The 14,478-nt window shown below is 34.8% G+C and overlaps 1 protein-coding gene across 1 annotated transcript; it reads right to left on the reverse strand.

Annotated features, from left to right (window-relative positions):
• Positions 1 to 84: 84 nt before the first annotated feature.
• Positions 85 to 5,590, reverse strand: nitr13 (novel immune-type receptor 13). The gene is made up of 9 exons (XM_073820220.1): positions 5,539 to 5,590; positions 4,876 to 5,217; positions 4,289 to 4,621; positions 3,907 to 4,008; positions 3,625 to 3,668; positions 2,597 to 2,750; positions 911 to 1,243; positions 645 to 761; positions 85 to 95 (listed from the first exon to the last, which is right to left on the reverse strand). Exons 1-9 carry the CDS (start codon positions 5,588 to 5,590, stop codon positions 85 to 87), a joined length of 1,488 nt encoding a protein of 495 aa, XP_073676321.1.
• Positions 5,591 to 14,478: the final 8,888 nt, after the last annotated feature.

Raw genomic sequence — 14,478 nt, forward strand, 5'->3', positions numbered from 1 at the left:
GTTTTTAGAACAAGAAGTACTTCTTAGTAAATGTGCCTTTTTAAAGTTTGGGTTGGTGGGCAAACATGCAAAATAATAACGCCTTTAGTCACGAGCTGAGACATGAGTAATGTGTTCTTAATCACAATTAGACTTATAGACTTCCTGTACTATCTGGTTTTTGGGTATAAGAAGTGCTAACCCTGCTCCCCTTGCACTTCACAATTCTTACTTCTTTTTCTCCACTCTCTATCTTTTACTCTGATACTGGGTGCACCTAGACAGTCTAACATTTCTATTAGACTTACTTCTCTCAGATTTGACTAGCTTTGAATTTGATTTAGATTTATTTTTGATTTAGATTTTGATTTAATTATTGACAACTTGGAATTGGGAATTAATGTGTTTATTTCTTTTATTCAAAATTACATTAATGGAATCAACAGTCATTAATAATGTGATTCTTGTTATTGCTGCTATTCTTTTAATTGTGGCATTTATTTTCATATTCAAAGATATATATAACTTTTGAAAACTTTGAATAAATGTATAACCTTTTTAACCCCCACCCATCTGACGTAGAGTCAATCATTTTTGGCATCAGTGTGTGTATATATATATATATATATATATATTAAAAAGACAAATTAGATCAAAACGCTCACCTTTGTTGTTGTAGTATATTTCCTTTTCATGACTTAAAACAGCTTGAGCAGTGATCGCAACCACACAAACACCCAATAACACACCTAAGAGAATCACCAGAGGATCCACTGGCTTTACTGCAGGACAGTAACATAAAACATACACATTGTGTGATGTTTTTCCATCAAAGAACACATACAGAAATATTTAAAATGAGCAACTCAACTATTTTTTAGTTCCTTAAAAAATATTAAAAATCTTGAGAAGAAAATAATTAGGTACTTACTCATATTTATTTTTGTCCCGTTCCCAAAGAGAATTTTTCCACAGGTGGCTACAGCGCAGTAGTACGTGCCAGTGTCTATTTGGCTGCTAATGCTTTTGGACATTCTGAATGTGCAGCTCCGTGTAGAATTACTCTCACACTGATTAGGAGTGTAAATGATTTCTGGAACAGCTTTTCCTGAATCAGACCTGAACCAGAACATCCTGATATCTGTGGTGCTGTGTTCATACAACACAGAGCACTGCAGGTTCACTGTATCTCCAAACTGGACAGGTTCTGATTCAGGATGCTGAAGAACTGTCACCCTGAATTCATATAGGTTGTTTTGTGACCCTAAACAGACATGGAGACATTTAAGGTAGCAGAGACCATCATCACTGAATCTGGTTGATGAACAACCTCAGGGTCTGTAAGGAATGAAAAAAGAGTAAATAAGAAAATAACATTATCAATGTGAGAAAGCTTTATTCAATAAGCTCATACTTCCGAAAAACCATTGTCATTATGAGTACCAAGTTATTGAGCTCCATAATGACATAAAGAATTCATTTCCGAGATGAAAATAATTAAAGAAATGCATTTAGATACGGTATACAGATTGCACACTTACACATTTTAGTTAGAAGCATGACAGATATCCACATAACCACCATCATCTCAGTGGTCTTTGAATCAATGCCTTGCCTTGGTAAACTACTGCAAGATAATAGCCACTGTACACCTCTGTATTGACTTTCCTTTTGTGACATCACAGACTTCCTGTAGGTTGCAACCTGCATTTAAATTATTCCTGCAGGTTGAACTTAGGCGGTAAATAAATAAGTTAAAGGGAAAAAAAACTCTGAAGCCAAGGTACAAAACAGGATTTAAAAGAAAGTGGTCTTAAAGCTGTTGTGGAGACACAAAAGTGCCTAATTAGGCCCAAACTAAGAGACAAATAATAAAACAACAGGAAGAGGTGGGGCATCAAAGAGGGGAAATTACTACAGCACTGAGAGGAAATGCAACGGTAAACAAAAACCACATACATTTACATGCCCACCTGAAAAGCGGCTTAACTGGTCAGTACCGTGAAGGTCGTGCCCTCGTATTGTCTGTACATAGGAATATATATGTAGTTTTGGAATGGAAATGACATTTTGATACCAAAACTAGGACTCCAACACATTATTTTTTTGCCTAGCAATCACTGTATTATAAATACAGTTATTTGACTTACATAATAAAATTAGCCATTTCTTTAGTTTAACTTGATGCTTTGCATTCATGTAAATTCAAACCTACATGTTAAAACAGTTAGCTTGGCTGTGGCTGTTTGGGTTGGGGATAAACAGTTAATTAAAAATCTTACAAGCAGCTGCTTAAAGGCATTTATGTGGTAAATATATTTCCATCATAGTTTTTTGTGCACATTTTTAAAATTAATGTGCATCTTGGCATTTCCATCCAGCATTTTTTTTTTAAATAAGATCTCAGAAAACTCACATAAAATAGATAGACTAAACCCTGACAAGAATACAGTTCACACACAAACACACACACATGGCAACTGTTTTTATGCTAACGTTAAAGTCGTAAAATAAATACAATATATGTTTTTGTCACTTAAAAATGTTTACTTTATTCAAAACTGATTATTTTTCAACAAAGTTCTTGCATAATTTGAATATTGTAGATTCTATACACTTCTGTACTCAACTACATTATGGTCAGTCTTACTGGGGTTACTGATTGGGCTGTACACACTGTCTTGAGGTGTTTCCCCTTTCCTTCGCACCCTTCTGTTTTTTCCCTCCTTAAAATACAAAGCAGCATAACTCAACTCCACTTCATCATGGTCCTATGAGAGTAACACATAATAGACAGAAAGACGCAGTTAAAAGAAAATGTAAAAAAAAGTTCTATATTATATTTTATATAATTTAGTATTAAATGTACACTTTAAGAATAGAAAGTATGAATTAAAACTAAAATTAAATAACTGAATAATAAAAAAATCACACTGCCCTGCATCATATTTGCTAAATAAAATCCAATACTTGTTTCTTATTAATTCTGGGGTGCTGATTTCAAAAATAGTGTGTTTTGCTCTAGCACATCACAATTTCTGCTTTTTAAAGAATTTTCATTTTTGTAATATAATTCGTAAATTGAAGAGGTCTTGTATTATCTCTAAATCACCAGAAAAACTGCCATTAAGACATGATTCCTATCTTCTTCTGAGCCAGGTTACATTTGTTCAATTCTTAGCCGATTTTCACATGCATGAATGATTCTGACTACAGAATTTTATGCCTAAACTTTAGGTTTCAGGCTTTGAATTAAGGCTAGCAACAGAACAAAATGCAAATGATGCAAATGAGTTTTTTTTACCACATCCCAGCAGTAACGGGAAATTTACAGATTTGGGGAAAAAGCTTATTTATAAAATTCTTTTCATGTAAAGTTCTTTGACATTAAATTAAGTATTTGAGCATAATTTTGCAGATTATAAAGTGACATTTTGAACACTTCTTTAAAGTATACTTTATTAATACTGTAAGAAAACTTAAAGTTTTTCTTGATTTTTTAAACTTGGACTTATCTAATTAGGTAATGTTAGGTGTTTTTTTTGTTGTTGTTGTTTGTTTGTTTTGTTATGTTTTTTTTTTCCCTAGATGCAAGGCTGTGTTATCTATAAACCCTATTAATTTAAATTAATTTATGACGCACACCTGACTGGACGGATGTTCTCTTTCAATGTCTTGTTGCCTTTTTTCTGGTTGAAAAAAAAAAAAAAAAAACATTGTAATAAAAGCCTTTGTAAAAAAAATAATAATAATGTTTTGTCACGGTAACTAAAAAAGCTATGTATTACCACAGATTTTATTAGGTCAGATCAGGGAGAAACTTTTTGAAAACTTTTTGCAAGTGTGTTTTACTGGTCTATTATCATGTACATTACCAAAAAAGAGAGCAGTGTGATTTAAGAAGACAAATTAGTTCAAAATGCTCACCTTTGTCCTTTTTATGACTTAAAACAGCTTGAGCAGTGATCACAATCACACAAATGCCCAATAACACACCCAAGATAATCACCAGAGGATCCACTGGCTTTACTGCATAAAACACAAACACATTGTGTGTGTGAATGTACTGCGTCATTTGCAGAGATGTACATTCATCATTTATATTGAACATTTAAAAGGTGAACATGAATGTAACATTAAACGTTAAAATTTAAACATTCCCTATATTGGCATAGGCTCTGTTTTGTCTGTTTTATACAACCAAGATGTTTCTCCATCAAAGAGAGCATAGCTATTTAAAATAAGCAACTAAAAAGAAATCTTACAAAATATTAAAAAGCTGGAGATAAAAAAATAATTAGGCACTTACCCATATTTATTTTTGTCCCGTTCCCAAAGAGAATTTTTCCACAGGTGGCTACAGCGCAGTAGTACGTGCCAGTGTCCATTTGGCTGCTAATGTTCTTGGACATTCTGAATGTGCAACTCCGTGAAGAATTACTCTCACACTGATTAGGAGTATAAATGATTTCTGGAACAGCTTTTCCTGAATCAGATCTGAACCAGAACATCCTGATATCTGTGGTGTTGTGTTCATACAACACAGAGCACTGCAGGGTCACTGGATCTCCAAACTGGACAGGTTCTGATTCGGGATGCTGAAGAACTGACACCAGGGATTCATGTGGGTTGTTTTGTGACCCTAAACAGACAAGGAGACATTTTATGAGGGGGACTATATCTGAAATATACAAAGTTGCATGTTTAAGCAAAGATCTTATTTTAGAATATAAAATAATGTAGACTATAATTTAGCAAATAATCGTATGTAACAAAAACATTCAAATGATTTTTCTCCCTTCCTTAACAAACATTTCATTTAATCGTTTAAATCATTAAATTAATTTAATCATTTAAATCTTCAATGCATTTACTACTCAAGGATCAAACACAAACCTTTCAAAGCCAAATATGTGCCTCCAGCAAAGTAAGTTTCATACTTTCTCCAGCCACAGTAATATACTGCTTCATCCGATGGAGTGACATTTGAAATTGTTAAATGACATTTTTCTGCACCTGACTCAATGCTAAAACGTGAGGATTTAAAGTTGTCGAAGAAATGAGCAGTTTTTACTAATTTCTGCACCATTGCAACAGCTTGTGGTTGTTGTCCAGAAGTCTGCTTGTACCAAGTAACTGGATCATTGTGATCTACCAGAAAAAAGCAGCGCAGAGTGACAGTGTCTCCAACAGAGACCATCATCACTGGATCTGGTTGATGAACAACTTCAGAATATGCTGGGTCTACAGGGAGGAAAAAATTTACAATGCAAGTATATCTAAGTTTAACAAACCCCATAATGACTTACAGAAATAATTTATGAGATGTTTAAAATGACAAAAAAAAGAAGGAAAAACATTTTTTTAAATAAAAATTATTGTATTAAACAGAGAAATATAGTCCTTGTTAAATTTATATAAATTATATGTTCAAATGATTATTTAGAAACTTTCTTTACAGTATAAAATAACAGGAAATGGTGGAAAATTAAAGGTGACTTACCACTGTATATCAAAGAAAATGAATAAAGAAATGCATTTAGAGTATATGTATTACACACTTACACATTTCACTTAGAAGCAGAACAGAAATCCACATAACAATCCTCATCTCAGCAGTGTGTCAATGATTGGCTTGCCTTGAATCACTACTGCAAGATTATACTGTACACGTCTGTATTGTCTTTCCTTGACATCACAGACTTCCTGTAACCTTTTCTTGTAAACATATGTCTGCTGGATATAACCTCAAAGAAGCATCTCAGTATGTTGAAAAAAAAAACATTGTGAAGGTCAACTACCAAAAATCATTGATATATAATTTGCAAACTTTTAATTTTAAAAGCACATCAGCGAAAAGGTGAAGTCTTGTAAAAACGTTTTGAAGATAACAGTGTAAAATTAAAACACTTAATAGTTTGCTCTAAGTTACAAATACATAAAAAGATAAATGACATTAAATATAGACTATATAAATATTTATTGCATCAAATTAAGTAAAGACAATAGGCCAGTACAATACAAATAATATTAAAAAAGCCACATGACAAATACAAACTTTTTTTTTAACTTATGTTTAAGAAATATTGTAAAAGTCTTGTCAGTGAGTAGAGCAAAAGTAAGAAGTAAGCTTATTATAGTCATTTGGCAAAGGTTTGGGACTCTTGGCACACTTGGATTGTGTTGCAACCTGCACTTACAGTAATATTTTCCTTCAGGTTGAACTAAGGCAGTAAATAATTAGAGGGGGAAAAAACTCTAAAGCTGAAGTACAAAACAGAATTTAAAAGTAAGTGGTTTTCTTAAAGCTGTTGTTGTGAAGACCCAAAGGAGTCTAATTAGGCCCAAACTAAAAAACAAATGAGAAAACAACAGGAAGAGGTGGGACATCAAAGAGGGGAAATTAGTACCACAGCACTGAGAGTAAAAGGCAACGGCAAATAGAAGGTTTGTAACGTTAACCGTTAACCTGTAACGTTAAGGTTAACGTTTATGACCACCAAAAAGCGGCTTTAACTGGTCAGTACCATGGAGATCATACCCTAGCATAAGCCTTATACATATATTATTATATTCCTTCACCTGTAATGTATGTTTACATGTAAAAGGTGGTGGCAAACTTACCTATACGCACATGCGCAATCTCATCGATTCTGTAAGAACGTCGCTCATGCGCTTAGTCACACAACATACATAGTTCTCCCGGAGAAATGTATGTGTAGGGCCCATATCTTACGCCTAATTGGCCACCCTGCTTGCGATATGAAAGGAAGACCCAGATTTAAAATTTTCTAATTTTTAATACTAAATTAAAACAACAAAAAACGGTCTGGCCCACTTAATGTGGCGTAAATCGTAAAATGTAGCGCCTCAGTTAAGAGCCATTGAAAAATAGAGTTGCGACCAGCTTTAATTTCGCAGGCGTCGCCGCCACACGGTCACGTGCTTCGTGGAGCTCTCCAAACAAACCAGCGTTGACAATATATTTGAATGGGTTTACGTAGGATAAGCAACAGCTTTACTATATAGGTATTTTGCAGATATTCTTTGCAAATATTACAGCATATTATGCATTGATTATTACGTGAATGACATTTACAGTATCATTTTATTCTAGAGTTATGGAAAAGGCTAAATTAATCCTAGTTTTCTTGTATTTACCTACTTATAATGGAATCAGTTAAATAAATGTTCTGTTTTAGTTCAATACAATTTATTTAATTTTTTTGAGGAGATCTCTTGGTACTAAGTATTATTTGTGCAATACTTATACACCAATAATATATTAACAAATTATTAATTAAATTAATTACATTTTTTTTAATTCCCTAATATTTCTATTACTTATAATACAATTAGTGTAGTATTTATGGTTATGAGTCATTTTGTGGTTGGTGGAAAAAAAAAAATTATTTGCAATGCCATGGTTTACCCACTAAGTTCCTGTATGGCTCTTTAATAAAAACATACATGTATGTAGAATATTTGCAGGTCATAAATGCTTACTTACTTTTAAGGTTTTCATTTGAATAAATGTTTAGACATGATTAATTACTAGATTTTTAAATGTGAAATTTAAAAAGTAAAAAAACTAATAACTTGTTTGTTAAAAATATACAATGAATGCAGGCAAATACTGGTTTTAACCCAAGTTTAAAACGGTGCTAAAAACGGTAGGCTATTCAACAAAACATTTTTATCCCTCTTTATGTACAGAATATACATATAAATTGATAGAGAGAGAACCACTCTGACTGGTCAAATTATTCTTTTTCTGTTGCTTAATTTGACTGAAAACAATTGTCATTTGAATATCATGAGCTTAAATATTCATGTTTTAAAAGCCTTGTCCCCTAGACTTTGATATAGAGAAACGTAACCCGGACAAAAAGAGGAACCTCTCCAACCAAAAAAATAGAAACTCTGATCTTAGAAGTTCAGGCGAACCACCTTGTGTTATTGGCAACTTTGACGGTGTTGACGTCACAAATCAAACACCAGCTGAGGTCTGAATATTTAATTGACTAACATTTGTAAATATACGGATATAAACTGTCATTTTTGAAAAGCAGAGGAAAAAATTTACTTTTTATGAGTTATAAAAACTATTGTCATTAATCATTCTTTTTCTTTTCTTTTTTTTGCAGTGTAATAGTAGACTAAAATGTTATTGTATCCCATTTCTTTTATTTAGGTAAAGAACAATTGGTCCAGACTTGACACTCGCCACCAAAAAGTGTGTTGCGGCCCAAAAGCGCAGCAACCATCAGGGGCCTCATTTATAAAGACTTGCGTAGAAACCATCCTTGATTTTATCTAAGAACTTTTCTGATTTGAACGTAAGAGCGATTCAGAGAAAACGAACGTACCACGAAATCCATGCATAGCGTACGCCAGTCATTCGGTTATAAATCACAAATGATCGTGGAATTGTGTGCAGCTGAATGTTCCGCCGTCGAAACGCCCCTGCTTAATTAATTAACATATAAAATGAGCTGATTCCTAAAGCAAAAACTCTGTGACAATGGCAAGTAAAAAAGAGCGCAAGAAATCAAATTATAGTGAGGCTGAACTATCTGCAATACCAGGCATTACCACAAGGAAACGGTCGTACGCCAAGCTGGAATCTGACGTGGAGATAAGTACTTTTCCACGTCAAAGACGGTTTTTATAAATCTGTACTTTGACGTGGATTTGATCGTACGAACACTCTAAGATCAAATCAGTGCGTAAGAAAGTTTTATAAATGAGGCCCCAGGTCTCAGGCATTGAGGCGGAAGAGTCACAGATACACGTGTATGTAGGATAAAGGTTAAAAAAAATCTAATGCCACTCTTATATTATGTCTGTCTATATTAATGATACAGATGGGCAGTTGTGCTCATTTGACTTTATTTTTTTCCTCTTTCAGATTAGTCAGAGCTGAGCACCAGTCATGTCCAGCCCTCATGCACACAAACCAGCCAGGATCCAGAAAACCAGACAACCTCGAACTGTGACAGAGTGCACGTATCCTCCACCCACCAGAACTGGCCAAACACCATGACCCAGGGTTCTTACAGCAGAGGTCCTGGAGAAACAAAGCACAATATGTCAGTCAATTGCTGAGATTGCACTTCTAGCCATAAATGATACATTGAAAGAGATAAATGAGAATCTGAAATGTACATTACATAAATAAAAAAATTCTGTAAGCCACATGTGTTGTCCTTTTTCCTTATTAAATGGCATACTTAATTACCAGATATAATAATTTGTATTTTAGAAGTGGTGAATGAGGTCCTGTCTCCTTGTATGCCATTTCTTTGGGGATATGCTGGCCATGGCTCTCTGGGCATAGGTTCTTCTGGTTGCATCTTAGCATCAAATGGCACCCCGTTACTCTGCACAATATTGTGCAGAACCCCACAGGCAAGGATGATGTTGCAGACTTCCTACTCTACTGATGTGACGTCTCATCTTTGACCCACATACTCACCGAGGAGCTGACTCGGCCCTGCAATGCACCCTCCTGTAGCCAAGTCCCAACGCTACTTTTTTGAAAAATGAAAGATTTGTGCATCCATGGCTACCATGTTTAGAAGGGATAATCTGGCATCACAAATAATTTGTAAGTTTATCGAGTGAAAATGTTAGCGATTGATGAATGCATAGCCATTCATGGACAGTGCTTTCAGTCTCACATGGGTACAGTCAATTACACCCAATCACATTAGGGAACCCAGCAATCTCATTAAATTATCTTTTAATCACAGTTTGCTGAGCATTGTCATATGGAAATTGGATATAACGGTGAGAAAGGGACTTGACACTGCTGGCATAGTTCTGCTGATAGTTGGCTGTGAAATACCAGATCTATTTCTCGCTGAAAGGTCCTGGTAGCCAAAAACCCCAATGTGGAGAGCACCTGCACAGGCACAGGTATAGCATTTGTTAAAATACACAGAAAAATCTTCATAATTTTCTTTCAGTCATTTAACAGGTAAATGCTAACTGAAAAACTTGCATAGAAAAAAACGACCATACGCCTAATTTTTTGCCATACATTCATTTCGTAGATGAGGTCCTATACTGTATATTTGTTATGTACATATAAATACACACATACATGTATATATTAAGGAAAAATATGTTAGATTTATACACTGCCAGTCAAAAGTTTGGGATCAGTAAAATTTTCAATGTATTTAAAATATGTTTCTAATGCTCATCAAGCCTGCATTTATTTGATCAAATATACAGAAAAAAAGGTATATTTTGAAATATTATTACGATGTAAAACAACGTTCTTCTATTTCAATATACATTCAAAATCGACTTTAGTTGTGTGATCAAAGCTGAATTTTATAGCATCATTACTCTAGTATTCAGTGTCACATGATCCTTCAGAAATCGTTCTAATATACTGATTTATTATCTGTGCTGGAAACAGTGATACTTTTTTCAGGATACTGATAAATAAAAAGTTAAAAAGAACAGAATTTATTTAAAATAGAAATATTTTCTAACAATAAACACTACTGTTAGAATTTATAGCAGTCATAAAATTGATAATAATGCTTCGAGGTCATGTCTAATTGTGAGACAATCTCGTGGAGAAATCAACGCAAATAAACACAACTACACACAGAAGATAAATAATTGTACTACATGACACAACCAAGAGAATGCAGTTTTCCCCAAAAACCGCGATTGTAAATTTGACACTGATTTTATATTAAGAGTTCAAATGAGTAGGCTAGTTAATATACATGTTAGTACAATATTGTCAGTGTTGACTGTTTTTGCTGATTTGGTTAACAAACATAGTTCAAAACAAAAATCACAGCAGAACAGTAACGCATCTCTGAGCAACACATAGCAGTGTTTCGTTACTGAATGATACAGCGCTTCTGAATGAATCATTTGAGTCAATGATTCAGTGGTCCATTAATAAAGACAGGCACTTGATTCATTCTTGAATTAATCAGCAATCTGAACGAATTGTTTGAAGGCATCTGAGGTTTTTTTATTTATTTATTTAATTTTATGACCTGTCAAAAACATTACTTTTTGAGCAGGAACTCTCTAATTCTGTAGCCAGCCCTCAGTAATAGAAACTTACAAAGAAAACGTTACAACATTATGGGTAACCCAAAATGTGACAGACCTTTGTTTTATCGATCAGAAGATAAAATAAAATAAAGAGAAAATAAAGAGAATCATTTCTCTCTCTCTCTCTCTCTCTCTCTCTCTCTCTCTCTCTCTCTCTCTCTCTCTCTCTCTCTCTCTCTCTCTCTCTCTCTCTCTCTCTCTCTCTCAATTCAATTCAATTCAATTCAATTCAATTCAATTGAGCTTTATTGGCATGACTGTATAATAGTACAATGTTGCCAAAGCAATAAACAGTGAACAACAACAATAAATACATAAATAAATAAATAAATGCATAAAAAAGAAAACAAAAACAATAGCAAATATCATGTAAATATCTACAGAGAGCAGTGATAAGGAAAAGGGGGGTTCAGCCTTTGTCCCTCATAATGTGGCAGGAGGAAACATACTGCGCTGCTAAATGGATACACTTGTCTTTCTCTCCCAAGATATAACCGAGTTTGTCTATGTGGCTTACTTGTTGGAAATCAGGCACAATTTGAGCTATTTTGGTAAAATAGGCGTCTCTGATGTTTTTATATTTGCTGCACTCCGTAAGGAAATGCAGCTCATCCTCTATAAGTCCATCTGTGCAGTGAGAACACAGTCTTAGCTCTCTGGCTCTCCAGCTCTGCTTGTGTCGACCCGTCTCTACATATAGACTATGCTCACTTAGACGATACTTTGTCAGGAGCTTTCTCTGATGATAATCTTTAATTTTGGTCAAGTAAGGTGCCAATTGATAACCAGTCTTTAATCTGGAGAAGTACTTTAATTTGTTAATTTGTGCTATTTTGATTTGCCAATCATGGATATATTCTTCCTGGGTTAATCTACCAATTTCTTTAACTTTTGCATGTCTAAACTGAATTGTTGAATTTAGTTGGTGTTTTTCCACTAAATATTGCATGGGGTCACTCTCTGGGTGTCCTGCCCTGTAAGTAAGAGCACAGTGATGGTAGCCGTCTGTCAGTGTGTCAGACAGATGGAACCAGAACTTCGCTGTTCTCTTCTGGATTTCTGCTAGGAGGGGGAATCTGCCCAATTCTGCCCTGCAGCCGAGATTAGGGGCGTTTCTGTGGAGTCCCAGGATGTTCTTGCAGAACTCGAGGTGGAAAATTTCAGTGGGGTTTTTATCCCAAGAATCATAGTTTAGTTTAAATTTGGGGGCCCAGATTTCACAGCCATACAGAAGAATGGGTTTGATGATGCTGTCAAAGATTTTCAGCCACAATTTAATGGGTGGGTTGAATTTGAATAGTGATTTTCTAATTGTGTAATAAGCCCTACGTGCCTTATCGGTCAGATGTTTTATTGCCAGATCCAATTTACCCGAAGCTGAGATTGTGAGACCCAAATAATTATAACATGTGACATGATTAATAAGTGTTCCCCCGATTGTGAAACTATACTTTTTGTCAGTAAGGCGAGGCTTTTTCTGAAAGATCATTATTTTGGATTTCTCCATGTTTATTGGTAAGGCCCAGTCTCTACTGTAATTTTCTAAAATTGAGAGGCTTTCATGTAGCCCCTCTTCATGAGGTGACAAGAGCAGAAGATCATCGGCGTACAGGAGGCATTTGATTTCTTTGCCCTCTAGGGTCAGGCCAGGATTAGAGGACTTTTCGAGTTTTGATGCCAATTCATTTATGTAGATATTAAATAGAGTCGGGCTCAGGTTGCAGCCTTGACGGACTCCTTTGGTCTGACTGAAATAATCAGTCCGTTTGTCACTGATTTTGACACAGCATTTGTTTCCGTTGTATATGTCTTTTATGATGTCATATGTCTTTCCTCCTATTCCGCTTTGAATTAGTTTTAGAAAAAGTCCATTATGCCATACCGAATCGAAGGCTTTTTTAAAATCAATGAAGCAGCCAAATATTTTCCCTTGTTTTGTTTGGTGAACATATTTTTGTATAAGTGTGTGGAGTGTGTAAACGTGATTTGAAGTTCTCTGTTTAGGCATAAATCCAATTTGACAATTGTTTAAAATTTTGTGTTCTTGGATGAACTGAATTAATCTGTCATTAATGATCGAACAGAATAGTTTTCCGAGGTTACTGCTCACTGTAATGCCTCTATAATTATTTGGGTCATACTTATCTCCTTGTTTAAAAATTGGGGTAATCAGGTTCTCTTTCCAGATCTCAGGAAAGTGTCCAGATTTTAATAAAAGGTTGAATAATTTTAGGACAGCAACTGTCAGTTTGGGGCTGCTGTGTTTCAGCATCTCATTAGATATTCCATCTAAGCCACTTGATTTCTTCATTTTTAGGGATTTCATCTTCTCTGTCAGCTCAGTTAATTCTATGGGCTTGTCTAAATGATTTAGCCTGTCTTTAATAGTGTATTCCAGGTTATTTAGTTGGGAAGTCAGATGTTTTTGGGTGGGGGTTGGTTCGTTTAGTGAATAGAGTTTTCCAAAATGTTGAGTCCAGATTTTTGGGTCATAGATGGGAAGGTGTTTGGTCTCTTTGGATTTTTCTAAATTTTTCCATAGGTCCCAAAAATAATTTTGATCGATTGCCTCCTCAATTTTGTTTATTTTTATTTTTATGTGATCAGTTTTCTTCTGTATTAGCAGTGACTTGTATATTTTGAGGGTTTGTTGATATGTGGCTCGTATTTGTTGGTTTGCTGGGTCTCTGTGTTTTTTATTTGATAATGATCGTAATTCTTTTCTTAGTTTTTGGCATTCTTTATCGAACCAAACATCTTTAGCCAATTCTTTGCATCTGAATTTTTTTCTTTTTCTGAGGGCTTTTCTGACCACTGTAGAAAAGATTTGAGTTAACTGTTCAGTTGCTAAACTGATACTTCTCTTCTCTTCACTAAATGTAGTCAGGAGAAATAAGTTTATCATGTTGTCAACTTGGGTGCTGTGGAGCGCAGCTTCATACTGGGCAGGACTGTCTTTGCTCCATTTAAATTTGGGGGGGAGTGGATATAGTTTAACTTTTTGTTTTAAAGAGGGCAGATGATTCACTGATCTGTTGAGACTGAGGACTATGTGGCTATGGTCTGAAAATGGCAGCTGTGGCATCACAGTGAAATAATTGATTTTACTTTGGTCTATATCTGTGATGGCGTAGTCTACTGTGCTGCTGCCTAAATATGAGCAGTATGTAAATCGACCCAGGGAGTCACCTTTTATTCTGCCATTAACTATATATAGGCCCAGGCTTTTGCAGAGCTGCAGGACTTGTTTTCCATGTCTGTTAATTATGTTATCATAATTCTGGCGTGTTTTAGTAAAGAGTTTGTGTTGATGATTAAATGAACCATTTATATATTTGTCTCCATCTGAGCTGATGTAGTCCACTTCCTTCCCTGTTCTGGCATTCAGATCTCCCATTAATAGAA

The sequence above is a fragment of the Garra rufa genome, chromosome 16 (assembly GCF_049309525.1).
Source record: "Garra rufa chromosome 16, GarRuf1.0, whole genome shotgun sequence".
NCBI lineage: Eukaryota > Metazoa > Chordata > Actinopteri > Cypriniformes > Cyprinidae > Garra > Garra rufa.

What these genes read in the sequence shown, in the direction of transcription:
- nitr13 (XM_073820220.1), bottom strand. Translation starts at nt 5,590, where the DNA reads ATGAGGATTGTTATGTGGATTTCTGTTCTGCTTCTAAGTGAAATGTGT. An exon ending in CGGGACAAAAATAAATATGG is followed by an intron (nt 4,009 to 4,288) that starts GTAAGTGCCTAA and finishes TGTTTTATGCAG; the next exon opens with TAAAGCCAGTGGATCCTCTG. An exon ending in CGGGACAAAAATAAATATGA is followed by an intron (nt 762 to 910) that starts GTAAGTACCTAA and finishes ACTGTCCTGCAG; the next exon opens with TAAAGCCAGTGGATCCTCTG.